At 53.7% G+C, this 13,807-nt stretch overlaps 3 protein-coding genes across 3 annotated transcripts in view; 2 read left to right on the top strand and 1 right to left on the bottom strand.

Moving 5' to 3' along the window:
• The window catches only part of FANCA (FA complementation group A), a 37,279-nt gene extending 30,660 nt beyond the window's left edge, over window positions 1–6,619 (top strand). The window contains exons 35-43 of the mRNA XM_029965538.1: window positions 255–359; window positions 984–1,096; window positions 1,831–1,972; window positions 3,024–3,086; window positions 4,280–4,385; window positions 4,753–4,828; window positions 5,215–5,356; window positions 5,771–5,878; window positions 6,365–6,619. Coding sequence (XP_029821398.1) covers window positions 255–359; window positions 984–1,096; window positions 1,831–1,972; window positions 3,024–3,086; window positions 4,280–4,385; window positions 4,753–4,828; window positions 5,215–5,356; window positions 5,771–5,878; window positions 6,365–6,472 — 963 coding nt within the window. The 3' untranslated portion in view covers window positions 6,473–6,619. The remainder of the gene's footprint in view (window positions 1–254; window positions 360–983; window positions 1,097–1,830; window positions 1,973–3,023; window positions 3,087–4,279; window positions 4,386–4,752; window positions 4,829–5,214; window positions 5,357–5,770; window positions 5,879–6,364) is intronic.
• On the bottom strand, window positions 6,555–13,199 carry ZNF276 (zinc finger protein 276). Its single transcript, XM_029964619.1, has 10 exons — window positions 12,761–13,199; window positions 12,595–12,647; window positions 11,458–11,958; window positions 10,535–10,613; window positions 9,356–9,436; window positions 8,938–9,048; window positions 8,794–8,869; window positions 8,312–8,429; window positions 7,973–8,072; window positions 6,555–7,334 (listed from the first exon to the last, which is right to left on the bottom strand). The coding sequence occupies exons 1-10, from the start codon at window positions 13,135–13,137 to the stop codon at window positions 7,049–7,051; spliced, it is 1,782 nt and encodes a 593-aa protein (XP_029820479.1). The 5' UTR covers window positions 13,138–13,199; the 3' UTR covers window positions 6,555–7,048.
• A 570-nt stretch (window positions 13,200–13,769) lies between these two features.
• Window positions 13,770–13,807, top strand: part of VPS9D1 (VPS9 domain containing 1) — a 5,476-nt gene continuing 5,438 nt past the window's right edge. Inside the window, 1 exon segment of the mRNA XM_029965537.1 lies at window positions 13,770–13,802. Within this exon segment, the coding sequence (XP_029821397.1) occupies window positions 13,770–13,802 (33 nt within the window).

The following is a 13,807-nucleotide window of genomic DNA, read 5'->3' as shown; positions in this document are numbered from 1 at the left end:
AACTCCTAGTGTAATTCCAAGAAGAGCAGTAATCCAGGAAAATGAGGAGAGGTGGCAGGAGGAAGTAGTGATATAGGTGAATTTTAATACAATGCAGTAAAGCTGGTGGGGGAAGGAGCTGTTGAGCACGTGTTTCTTTTGCTGAGCCATGCTGACCCCTACAGTTATCTCTGATTACTTCACATGGCTCAGTAAGGGACTTCAAGCAGCAGAGACATATGTGTGGAGTCATCCTGTCATTTATCCTCTTCCAGGGCCTGCTCAATGCCAGCTTGGACTGTGAGGAGGCAGCAGAGGGGGTCAACGATGCTCTAACAGCCTGTCAAACCAAATGTCCCCTGGTGCTCCTCTCTGCAGCGGTAACTTCTCACTTTGGCTGAAGAGTGCTGGGAGAAATTCAGCACCAGTTCAGAGCACTTGTTTTAAGTGTTATTTAAGCATGCAACATTTAACAGAAACTCTTAATGCCTTTGGAAAATTCCAGGTTGTTTTTGAGCCCTTGGTATCGCTGAACCCAGCTCTGGGCTCCCTGTGTGTTACCACAGGGGCTGTTTCAGACTGGGCAGCTGGGAGGCTTGTCTTGGTCTCTGATGCACTGTGGGGGGCTGGTTGTTACATCCCAAGCAACCAAAATGCCCAGGTTTTTTTCCTCTGTCCTGTGTGTAACTCCTCGTGTGCTATTTCACATGGGGATACACATTTTGTTGCATGTGGTGAGTGTGGGCATCACCCCTGTGGAACTGTTCTTTCATTCTGACTGGTCCTGCTAAAGGAGTTCCAGGGCACCGTGGTATGAGCATGGTCACAAATGGCCTGCTGCATTTCCAGGATGTGAAATTTCTGATGTGTTTATGCACAACTTGGACTTTTTCATTAAGGAGAGGGGAAAAACCCCCTTTCTTTGAGTACCTGGCTGTACCTGACTGCAACCAACCACTGAGCACACCACCACTAATGCTGCTGGTTTCCATCTTTGTCCCCAGCTGTGGTGGCCAAGGCTGGAGCCAGTACTTTGCTCTCAGTGGAAGAGACTCTTTGGGGCTCCACTTGCAGAAGAGCTGGACAGACTGAGGGGCTGGCAGTCCTCAGGTACCAGGTGTGTGTGAGGGATGGAGTGTGGAGCTGCTGTCCTGGAAGGACCAGCCCCTGGAGCCCTGGAATGCTCATGTGGGCTGAGCCTTGCAGGACAGCTCTACACAGACTCTTTTGTAGGGTTTAAACTCAAAATGGGTAATTATAATTATTTAGTCTGGCCCTGTGTGTAATTTGGGTCAGAGTGCTTCCCCATAAGGAAAAGGGAATCTCTGTAGAAGAGGCTGGAAGGCAGAGTCCTGGTTAGACAAAGCCTTAGCACAGTGTTGAGTTATTCCCTGGAGCTGCCACACCCTTTGCTCCCTGGATTTGGGGAATCTGGGCTCCTGAAGCTGCTGACTGGCTGTTCACTTCCCTCTTTACCTGTCCTTATGTTGTATGTCAGTGCCCTGCAGCTTTTCTCCAAAAGCTGGGAATTGATGTAAGAATCTCCTTGCAGGTTATGGCAGGTGATAATCACATGCTTCTGTAGTGTAGAGTTAACTACCTGTCCAACTGCTGATAAAAGAGATTTGGGAATTCTTCTGCCTGATACTAGACTTGGTTTTTTTTTTTTTTTACACTATCTCCATGTAACATCCAGCTGCAGGGAAAAAAATGCAAAGAATAATTTATTTTTTTGGTCTCAGTCACAAACTTGCATCTTTGCCCAAGTCCCCGATTTCCTCCTCATTCACAGCTGTATTTTTTCCCCTTTTTTCCCCTCCAAACCCATATCATGCTTGTTTTGTTTTCCAGATTCCTCTCTTCAGGAGCTGTTTTCTCTCTCTCTGACCCTCCCTGGCTCTTGGCTGCCTTCCTCCACAGTGCCATCCTACAGCAGTCACCACGTGGACGAGGGAGAGAGGCATTGGAGAGGCTGGGGACTGATGCAGAGCAGGCAAGGCTGGCTGCATTTTATGTGTCTGCTCTTCCCAACACCCAAAAACTAGAAATAGGTGGTCTTTAACTGAGAAAAGTTGTCCTGAGATAGTGCTGTATCCCTGGTAATCCCTGTTGGGAAATCTTGTGGTGGTTAATTGATGAAAGGTGACTGAAATTACCAGTTGGTAAATTCTTATCCTAAAGGCAAAGTTGTGCAAAGCTTAAACTTTTAACTCAGACTCTGGCTCCTCTGAAGTCAGGGAGGGCTATTCAACAGTGGCATTAAAAACTGAAGCTGGAGAGGGCCCTGCAGAGACTGAGAGCTTGATCCATGCTGTGCCAGGATCCCTCTCCCTCCAGCAACAGAGCAGTCCCTGTGGATTTTAGCTCAGGCAACTTGGCTGGAAGGTTAAGGAGATGCAGGAAGTTTGTGAGACAGCAGTGCAGGCATTTTAAGGGCTCTGAGAAATTGTGCTGAGAATCCCAGGGACAGATTTCTTGAGGGTCCAGGAAATGCCTCTGCCTTTCACCATGCTCAGTACCCTCAGTGGAGGGGAATTCTCTGAAGGGCTCTGCTGAGAAGGAAGCCAGGCTGCTGCCAAGCAGTCCTGTCTGTTGATTTTCCAGGAAAAAGTCGGGGTTAGGGCACAGTCCCTGTGTCAAGAGGTTCACAGGTAACAGTGCTGAAGCAGAACCTGGGCCTTGTGTTTACTCTGGCGGTTTATTGCTCCTGGCAGCGGTTACAACAGTAGCTCCTCTTCCTGTGGGATTGACTCCTCCACTGTTTGTACTGGTCTGGAGCCAGAAACTGTTGTCATTGAGGTGATATCAGCATTTAATACACAGGAAGTAACAGCAGCTTTCACCCCCAAAATCCTGGAGAGTGCCAGGGCGAGCAAGAACTGTGGAATGGCTGAGGGTAATTGGGGTCCCAGCAGGTCAAACACACTGTGCTTGTAGTCCATCAAGGTCCAGCCTGGGAATGTACCTGGTGAAATGTTATTGGAAAGGCCAAGTTCCGGGTCACCACTGCAGGTACAACTAACAGGCACCTCCTTTCCTTGCAGCTCCTTGTTTCCCTGCTGTTCTTCTCACTCCTGGATCTCATCTCAGCCAAAATAGCACCAAAGGTAAGTTCAGCCCCGAGGAAATTCCCATGACATGTGTCTGATCAGTTTGGTTTGCTGCCCAAAACTGCTTTGTACCAGCACTGGGAAGGCTGGGAGCTTGTTCTGCCAGGAGGAAGGGATCAGCAACACCCCAGACGAGCCTGCTGAAAGCTCTTCTGTGCCCATCAGATTAAACCTGTGTTTTCCTCTCGCTGACACTATCTCCCCTTTCACTAATTTTATTTCTCTTCCTGAATGATTTACTATTTGCAGTTTCCTGTTCAGACCTTACACCTCCCAGGTAGCGCAGGAACCTCATATCTCTCTAAGCTTTTATGCAGCATTTCATATCTGTCAGATGATGTTTTTCCTCAGGCTGGAATGTGGTACTTCATGGGAGAAGGGGTCCCCAGGAAGGAGGAACATTACTTTCCAAATGATTTAATGCTATTAAGTGGAGGAGCAAAGATGACAGGCTACTTCCAGCTGCTGTCTGCCCTGAGCATCCTCCTGCCTGTGAAGGCTTGTTTCTGTCCCTTTGCTGTCACCTCAGCTTTGAAGTGCAACCATTTGTGGAGTCACCTCACAGATTGGATCAGGGAGCAGATTCAAGGCAAAAATAACCATTTGGTCTCAGTCTGCCTGTGGGAGAGTCTGGAGGAAGAGCCAGGGAGGAGAGAAACATCTTGAGCAGACAGAGCTGGGAGGTTAATCCAAGTAAAATGAGTAATGAAAAAAAACCCCACAAAAATCCCAAAACATGTTGTCACTAGAAAGGTTAGAAGGGACAAAACCTGCTCCGGGGAGTGTGGTGGGGTGGGAGCAGGATGTGAAGTGGATTGTTGATTGATCCAGGTTGGATGGGACTTGGAGCAACCTGGTCTAGTGGAAGGTGTCCCTGCCCATGGCAGGGGCCTGGAACTGGATGATATTTAAGGTCCTTTCCAACCTAAACCATTCCGTGATGCTGCTTCCCCCTCTCTCACAAATGCTTCTTAGCTGAGCCCTGTGGTAGCCTGGTTTAGTGATAGAGGCACTGCCTTGCTCCACTGCCCAATTCCCTGGGGGAATCCAGGCTGCCAAGTAAGGAGAATGACTTGGGCTAAATATTTAATGTCCTTTAGCAGAGCACTTCATGTACAGTCTTGTGAAGGTTCCTCTGCTTTGATGCAACTAAAGCCCAAGACAAATGACTTCTCCTTTCTGACACCCAGGAAGGAGTGGATTTTCAGACATCTCTGGAATGGTCCCTGGAGATCTTGCAGTGCCTAGAAGAGAGAGGCACATCCTGGCCACTTCTCTTCCATTCAGCAGAGCAAGGTGAGTCCTGTCCCTCAGGGGGTGGAAGGGTGAGGTTTGGTGCTGGCCGGGTGAGCCCATTGCTTGGGTTAGAGTGTAGCTGTGAGAGGAAGCAGCACAAAAAATACTTGAGTAAAAGCTAAAAAAAGAATCCTGTTTCTACTGCAGCATATGGAAATGCAGCTGATGATCAGGAATGACTGAACTTGGTTTTGTTCCTCCTGGTAGAGAAAACCTGAGGGGACAACTTGCTTCTCTTGCTGGTCACCACTCCCAAGCACCAGTATTTATTGTGGGCTGAAAGGAAATGGTGCAGCCCCTGTGCTGCTCTAGAAGTATGGAAGGTGAGGCCACAGAAGGTGCTCAGTGCCTCTCTCTGTCCTTCCAGGCTCTGGGAAATACTGTGTCCTGCGCAACGCGGCCTCAGACCGTCACATCCGCCTCCTGCCTGTGGCATTCTACAGGTAAAGTCCTGCTGGGCTGGGCAGGAGGTCTGAGGGGGGATGTAGGGGATGGTTTGCACCTACAGTAGCTGGTGTGCAGGTGATAGCACTACTGGCCTGGCCGTGAGCACATATTTACCTCTTACCTGAGCTGTGCAGGAGAGAACACCCGATCAGGGCAGGATTGGTGTTTAATGAGCCCCATATCTTTTGCTAAAGAACTTTTCCAGAAGTTTCCCTTCAGCCTTGTGCTCCAAACAGGGGTTTGCCTTCTCTTCCTGGGGTAGCCCTACACACAATGGGACTTGTAAACCAGACACAGGCAGGGCAGCAGCTGTGTTTGCCTTGTGCCTGTGTGTGTCTCCTATGGAAGCAGAGCTAACAGAGCCTGTGTGTGACTCCTCCAGCCTCACCCCTCGCTTCCCCCGGGAGCTCCTCCGGCGAGAGCCGACCTTCCTCCTCGTGGCACTCGACTTGTACATCCAGCTGCTACGGCTCTTTGTGGAAGGAGAGGTCCTGCCACAGTCTGAGCAAGACCCCACAGAGCACGTGAGTGAAGCTTGGACTCTCTTTTTTTTCTTTTAATACAGAATCCTGGAATGGTTTGGGTGGGAAGGGACCTCAAAGCCCATCTTGTTGCACCCCCTTCCAGGGGCAGAGACACCTACCACTGTCCCAGGTTGCTCCAAGCCCTGTCCAACCTGGCCTTGAACACTTCCAGGGATGGGGCAGCCACAGCTTCTCTGGGCAACCTGTGCCAGAGACACCTACCACTATCCCAGGTTGCTCCAAGCCCTGTCCAACCTGGCCTTGAACACTTCCAGGGATGGAGCAGCCACAGCTTCTCTGGGCAACCTGTGCCAGGGCCTCACCACCCTCACAGGGAAGAGTTTCTTCTTAATACCCAATCTAAATCTACCCTTTTTCAGCTTAAAACCTCCTGTAACTGATTCTATTCTTTAGTCCTCTTGTGTTGTGCAGGATCCCTTGGAGGTGATCTCCGTGGCCCGGCAGTTCCTGATGGGAGCCATCCCACAGTGCCTCGCCCAGAGCTTTGGGAACATCCAGCCGGTACATTCAGATGTTTTCCCTTTTCTCCCAGTGTGTGGGAGCTGGGAGTGCTGCTGCTGCTGCCTGTGCAGCCTTCCTGGGGCACTGATCCTGCACTGGTGCTGCGGATTTGACTGTGCCAAGCTCCATGCTTCCCTAACATGCCCCTAAGTACTCTGTGCTTCCCTAACGTGCCTGGGAGTGTTTTCTGCTTTCCTAACATGCCTGGGAGTGCTCCGTGCTTCCCTAACTTGCTTGGGTGCAGGAGGACACCTGCTGCTCAGCCAGTGCCATGGCCATGTCCTCCACCATTCCCACAAATCCTGCCCTCACGTGGCCATTCCCATTAGGTCTCTGAGGGAAACATCAAATACAGCCAAGGGCAGGTGCTGAAGTTTCCCCCTCCTCTGCTTGTGCTTGGCCAAGAGGCAGCAAAATGGTGAGGTGTTACTGGAACTGGCTGTGAGGAAGCATGACGTCTAAACTGGCTCTTTGCCCTCTCCCCAGCTCCTGGCCACCTGTGAGGAACTTGACCCAGAGCTGGGAGCCACTCTCCTGCACTTCTCCAGGCCTGCTGTGGCTATGGAGCTGGAGGAAGAGCTGGAACTGTTCTGAGCAAGGGGCAGACACTGGCACAGCACAACACTCCAACCACACCTGCCAGGGCACACAAGTTGCCACCTTTCTCACCTGGGCCTTTTTTTTTTCAAATTAATTTGTAAATAATTTATTACAAGCGTAACCATGAAGCTCTTGTTACAATAAAAAGTAGGTTACAAATTTCAGTTTAGACTTGCTTTGGGAATCATAATTATGGTTTGTTTTTTTTTTTTTTTTCCAAAACAAAATGTCTGCTTAAAGTTGTCCCACTGTCCTCTGTCCCCCTTGAGGCCCCAAGGGCACCTCTGTGCAGGCAGGGAACAGTTGTGGCCAACTTGGTTTCTATGTGTGCGTGGGGATGGGGACACAAAGGGGGTGCTGCCAACGTCCCTTCCCCTGGGATTAGACACTCTTAGTACAACACTGCTGAATCAGACGTGAGCATGGAAATCACAGCATGAGAACAAGCCTTTTCTGAGCAAGCTGAAGCTAATTCCATGGAGTTCTCTGGGAGACTAAAACGTAGATTTAAATCTCCACTCTGCCGTACGGTTTCTACGGGGCTAGGCTGGGAATGGAGCCCCATCCCTCTCAGGTGGGTTCCTGCTGCACAGTCACTTCTGGCTTCACCACCTGGTTCTCCGGAGTCCCTGAAGTAGTGAGGAGGAGGATGGGCTCTGGCTCCAGTGGCTTGGCTTTGTCCTGAGTCTGGGTCAGAGGGTGCACCATGGACATGTGGACGTTAAGGTTGTGGGCCTTCTCGAAGCGCTTCCCGCACTGGTCACAGGCGAACTCCAGCTCCGCCTCGGCCTTGTGTTTGGTCATGTGGTATTTGAGGGACGCGCGCTGGCGGCACTGGAACCCACAGATCTCACACCTGCAGGGCAAAAGGGGGCTCAGCATCTGACCCTGACTCACTCAGCCAGGGAGACCTCTGGAGCTGGAGCAGGTGTTGGGGATGGACATTTCGCTGAATCACAGAATCCTGGAATGGTTTGGGTGGGAAGGGACCTTAAAGCTTATCTTGTCCCACCCCCTGCCATAGCCAGGGACACTTTCCACTAGACCAGGTTGTTCCAAGCCCCGTCCAACCTGGCCTTGAACACTCCCAGGGATGGGGCAGCCACAGCTTCTCTGGGCAACCTGTGCCAGGGCCTTCCCCCTTCCCAGGGCAGAATTTTTCCTCTGGCAGTGGGAAGTCATTCCCCACTGTCCTGTTCCTCCAGGCCTTTGTCCAAAGTCCCTCTCTAGCTCTCTTGGAGCCCCTTTAGGCCCTGGAAGGGGCTTTAAGTTCTCTCTGGAGCCTTCTCTTCTCCAGGCCAAATATCCCCAGCTCTCAGCCTTTCCTCATAGGAGAGGTGTTCCATCCCTCTCCTCATTTATTCCATTTAAAGCAATTTGGCCAGGATGCTGCCAGCTACAGGCAGCATTTGTACCCCAGAATTCCTGTGCCAGAGGGACAGTGACTGATCCCTCTGATCCCCTTGCTGTGAGGGGAGGGCTGGAATCACTTACTGCAGGGGCTTTGCTCCTGAGTGCCGCATCTGATGGACTGAGAGGTGTTTGCGTTGCTTGAAGGTCTGCCCACACTCATCACAGATATAGTTCCGTACCTCTGCAAGGGGAACAGGAGAGTCATGGAATCTGCCAATTCCTGGAACATGCACCACACACGCAGCTGCCCACACTCCCTGCTGGAGTCTGAATTCCTCCCCTGCCTTGCGGCCCCCACATGAGGGGTTGTTCCAGGTTTACAGGCAGTCCTGCCCCCCTCCCAGAGCCCTCCCATGGCACGTCCAATCCTTGTGCTACGAGGCGTTGGGTGTTTGTACCCTGTCCCCTGCTGGGACACACCTGTGTGGATGAGCTTGACGTGCCGCTGGAGGTACCTGTCGATCATGAACACCTTGTTGCAGCCCGGGTGAGGACAGGGCCTCTCCCGCACCTCTTCGTGGTGCTCCTTGATGTGTTTCTGCAAAGCAAGGACAGAGCTTCTGACAGGGAAAAGCTTGGATCCTCAGAAACAGAGACTGCTATGTGAAAAAACAGGATTTGCATCCCAATCTACCCCTGGCAGCAGGGGCTTTAACCAGACACAGCAGAATCTCTTCCAAGGGCTGCTGTGAACCAATGGCAGCCTACCAAGACAGGAGGAGCAGGGAGAGGCAGAGCAGACTGGAAGAGGCTGGGATTCCCAGCCGTTTGCTTTTAGTGGCTCATTGCCTCTCACAGAGCAAGGCAGGGAATTAAACCCATTGGGGATCCTCTGCTCACATGGAGGTGACTCCATATTACTGGAAGCTACTGGTTTGGGATGGGAGCAGACCCCAGCTCACCTTCATGCCATCAGCCCCTCTGTAGACAGCAGTGCAGCCCTGGTAAGGACACTTGTAGATGGTGGGCAGCTCCTCCCTGGAAGCAGAGCTGTGTGAGGCAGTGCAGGCATGGGGCTGGGGCCCAGCCTCCCAGAGCCTCCTTACCGTTCACATTTGATTTTTTTTTTCCAGCCTGGCTTAGGCCCCGGCTTCTTCCTTATTTTGGGCTCTTCCACTTTCTTTGCTTCTTTGCTGTCGCTCTTCTTGCCAGAAACCCTCCAAAAAGGAATCAGGACAGTGGTTTAAGACTTGATCTTGATTTTAGTCCTCCCACCCAAGTGTCCCCCGGGTTGATGCTTAACCTGGCAAAGCAGGAGCACACACAGCCCCAGGTACACGAACCAGGCTATGGCTGTGCTGGGCCTGGGGATCAGGGATGTGGCCCAGCTTCAGCCTGATGTGGGGCTTGGGGGCACCCCTGTGACCCCACAGGAATGTGTAGGGAACAAAGCCATAAGAAATGATGTGCTGGCCCTGCGGGGATGAGCACCAGCCCCCCCACCCTACCCCAAGAGCCCCTTACTTCTTGTCGGGATAAGGCTCAAAGGAGTCATCTGAGGATTGCACGTTTCTCTTCTCACTTTCATCATCACTCAGGAAGTCCCTGAGAGAGAGAAGAAACCCTTTACCCACACAGCACCTGGATGGCCCTTGGGCACCAGCAGTTCCCTGTTCCCAGCATATCCATCCCCACCGCGGGGCATGGCAGCCACTCTGTGTCCTCCCCGGCCTCTCCCCAAGAGAGCAAAGACCCAAATCAGGTCCTTTTAGGACTAAATCTCTGCAAGAATAATCGAACCACTGTCAGGAGAACAAAAAAATGGCTGTTACTGAAAGGATCTATTCATGGGTGAGGGATGTGGCTCCGCTTCCTCTACTGGGAGAAGGAATTTTGTGGAGCAAGAATGTCACATAATTGTCTGGCACAGGTTAATGAAGCTGCAGGTCATTCTGTGTTCCCTCAAATGTAGCAGCCACGTGGGTTTGGGTTTTTCTTTTTCCTTCTTTTACGTTTTAAGCCATGGAAGAAACAATTAATTCCCAAAGCCAGGAAAGAGGCAATAAATTGTTGTGGCACTTTTAATGTGACAGCTGATAGTTCAGCTGATAGTTCACTCTGCACTTGGCCCTTTGGAATGCCTGGATTGGTGTATTTACAGCCCCACTCCAAATACTTGTGTTGGAAGGATTGAGCCAAATCTTTGCTCACACGGACTGTGGAGCTGCCAAGCTCCCTCCCGCTCCCACTTCCCAGTTAATCGCTCTCCCCGGGAGCAAACGGGGCGGTTTCTCCACGTGCCACCCCGTGCCTGCATTCCAGCTCCCACTGCTCTCCCGCAGCCCCAGCCACAATGGGAATTGCTCCGAGGCTGAGGAGCTGGAGCAGCACCACCCAGACCAAGCGAGCCCCCGGCATGGCTTCTCCTCCAGATCAGAGAGGGGATGAAACAGGGCCAGGACTGCTGGAAGCAGCCACCAAACGCGAAGCACACGTGTGTGCAAACCCCTGCCAGCAGAGGAGGGGAGCTCAAAGCCTCAGTGCCAGGAGCCCCATGGCGGCTGCGGCAGAGCCGCCACTCCGGCACCGGTTCTGAGGGGCCGCCAGGGCCGGGGCGCTGGTGGAGAAAGAGCTCTGCGAGTTGGGGCAGTTCACACTGGCAAAGAAGACATTTAGGCTATTTTAAACCCACTCTTCTCTCACCCCTCAGAAAGGTCACTGAACTCGTCTTTTACCCGCTCATCCGACGTTGCAGACAGAACCTGCTTCCCACTCAACTGTCCTAGGGAATGAAGGAGAACATGGTGCGTTACAAGGAAAAGCAGCAGAGCCACGGCTGCCGAGGAGGAACCGACTGCTCTGGGTGTGCTCGGCGTGGTCACACCATGGGAAGGAAACACATGCTCCATGACAAATCAATGATTGTTTAAACCAGACTATGTCTGCATGCTCAGAGATGGCTCTCCCTGCACTCTGGGACAGGACAGCCTTGGCCCTGCAGCTCCCAGGAGCAGCTTTCGGTTCCCCCTGTGACACCCATAATTGAAAGACTTGTCCCCAAGCAAGTCCCAGCTGCCATTCCTGTGTCCAGCAGCAGACATCTCCTGTGGATACTGGAGCTAAACACAGCCCCACTTCTGGAACTCAAAATAGGTGTTAATTCCTCATTTATGAAAGTGGTGCTTGTGGCAGTTCAGAAGCAAACCCATGTTCACTCAGTCCAAGCCCACCCAGAAGTTTTCCTTTGGGGACAGAAGGGGCTCCTGGGGTTTGGCAGAAAAAAACATCTGGCAAAGGTGGTGCTGGAGAACCAGCAACTGCTCCACGCTGTGTCCCTGGGAAGAGCATGGCAGCAGGGTCTGGCCCCCCCATCAGAGGGGGAGCAGCACATGGGGAGAGAAGTATGACCCTGTGTTACCCTGTCCCTTCTGCAACACTCAGCCTACCCATCCCTAGTTGGAGCCAATTCTCCGGGCAGTCAGCACTTCCCAGATGAATCTGTGTCCTTCCTGAGGAGCAGCAGTCTCCAAGAAGGGGGTCCACCCCCCATCGCTCTCTGGGCCACATCTCCAGCTCCCTTCCCTTCCCCAGAAGCCAGGCGGGAGATCAGGAGGCAAATCCCTTACCTGTGGCAGTGCTCAGCGGGGACACGGGCTGTGGCAGGGCCTGCTCCCGCACAGAGGCTGCGCTGTCCAGCTCCGAGCGGGATGGATCCCTGTCCTGCAGTGACTCGTCCTCCACATCCAGTGGCACCGCCGTGGTCCCTTTGTTCGCGGGCTGCTGGCAAGGAGCTGTCCTTACTGGAGCATACTGGGCTTTGGGAGCAGGAACAGCCTCGGCATTGTCTGCTCCAGCCCCGTTGTCAGTCAAGCGCTGTTGTGCCGTGCCCTTGCTCCACTCGCGTTTGACAGCCAGGGCGTTGTCCACCAGCACGGTGCTGCAGTCCGAGGCCGTGTCCATGATGTAGTCGTGGCCGTCCCCGCAGCCCCACACAGCGCGGATGATGCCACAGTACTCGGAAGACAGGACACTCCGCAGGCCGGGCACCGAGGGGCAGCTCCCGGCGTGGGTGTGCGCCCATGTCACCAGGCTGTGCAGGCACTGCGGGCTGGACGTGATCAGGTCAACTGTGCAGGACAGAGGCAGCACAGTCAGGCCTGGGGACAGCGATTGGCAGCAGGGGACACAGAGGGGACAGGGATGTGGAACTGTTCCCCCCGGGGCTGCCCCAGAAGGCACGTGGGAGCCACTCTAAGGGGTTGCACCCAGGTGGGCTGGAGCGGGGCAGATCCAGCACCTGCCAGGATCAATGAGATTGGAAAAGACCTTTAGGATCATTGAGTCCAACCTGTGACCCATCATCAGCTTGTCAACCAGACCAGAGCACTGAGTGCCACGTCCAGTCTTTACTTAAAGACCTCCAGGGACGGTGATTCCACCACCTTCCTCCATCTTTCACTTCACAGCTGAAAGAACATTTCTGATTGTCCCCGGTGTCCAACAGCGGCTGGAACAGGCCTGGCACTGCCACCCAAACCCGCTCCACCTGCTCTTTGCACACCCAGGTGAGCTTGTGCCTGTTTGGCTCAGTTTGGGAAGGTGAGGGTCCTCCCAGGAGGCCAGAGGGAGGAAGGGGAACCATAACCAGCCGTGTCAAAGGACACCAGACCTGCCCTGCACATGGTCATTCCCCATCACCCATCAACCCCAGCTGGTGGCATGGCAGAAGGAAAAAGGGAGCAGCTCCAGGAGCAGACACTCACCCAGGCAGGAGGCACCTCCTTCCATGCCCGGCTGTGCCAGGGCCGCGCCGCTCCTGCAAAAACCAGAGCAGCAGAGTGGGGCTGGGGGGTCATGGAGGGACCACGTGGCACCATGCAGCACTGTGCAGCACCACACTGCTCCTGGGACGGGAGAAAGGCCACCTACTTTCCTTTGGACCTGGCATGGCCTGTGGGCGAAGCGTTCACCCTCTGGATGAAGGTGCGGAGGACGCTGCGGCACTTGTAGAACTGGGCATGGCATTTCTTGCAGACGAACTGCGGCAGCGCCGGGTCCTGCCGCACCGCCACCCCCACCAGCCGCTGGAAGTCGGTGAAGAACACCTGGTCCACGCGCCGCTGCTTCTCCGAGTTCTCCCCCACCACGGGCACCTTCCCAAAGGCATTGCGCAGGCTCCTGGAGGAGAACTTCCCGTGGCACAGGCGACAGTACCCGGTGCTCAGGGCTCTGCCGATTCCTGCTGAGAGGGACCGAACTGCTGGGGAACAGCACTGACACACCCAGGATGTCCCCCTTCCCCTCATCTCTGCTGGGTGACAGAACTGACACACCTAGGATGTTCCCCTTCCCCTCATCCCTGCTGGATGACAGCACCCACACACGTGGGATGTTCCCCTTCCCCTCATCCTGCTGCTTCCAAAGCCCTGCCTCCAGCAAAGCACAGAAAATCCAAGTAGGAAGAGACCTCCCTTCCCCCTGACCCTTCCCACACCAGCTGACCCAAAATCAGCTGGTCCCAGTGTCCTAGTAGAGGAGCCTCCTCCTCACTGTGGTGTTCCTGAGGCTCTGCCAATGCCATTCCTCGGTTTCAGCAGTTCTTCCCCTTTCCTGGTGTTATCTCCCAAACATTTACAGCCGGTGTCCCGTCCCTCGGCCATCCCAGCACTGGCTGTCCCGTTCCTCAACCCCTGGATAGTGCCCTGGAGCCGGGGACACGCAGCTCCTGACCCAGAGCAGCGGGGCAGGATGCAAAGTGTCTTCCAGTGCAGTGACCTGTGGCATTCCCATCCTGTGGAATACTCTCCATCCCTCCGCTGCACCCCGACTGTCTGCCAGCACAAGGAAAACCCCCGGCACAGCCTCCTTCCGGCCCTGATCCAACTCAGACACCCAACGGAGCCGTTTGAGATCCCAGTTATCTCCTGCCCCAGCCGCAATGTGCCCGGATATCAGCCACCCCCAAACCACGGTGGC

This window comes from Manacus vitellinus, unplaced genomic scaffold (assembly GCF_001715985.3).
Source record: "Manacus vitellinus isolate BGI_N305 unplaced genomic scaffold, ASM171598v3 scaffold_10_pilon, whole genome shotgun sequence".
Classification (NCBI taxonomy): Eukaryota; Metazoa; Chordata; class Aves; order Passeriformes; family Pipridae; genus Manacus; species Manacus vitellinus.
Note: the sequence above shows the minus strand (reverse complement) of the source record. Positions and strands in the feature narration are given on the sequence as shown.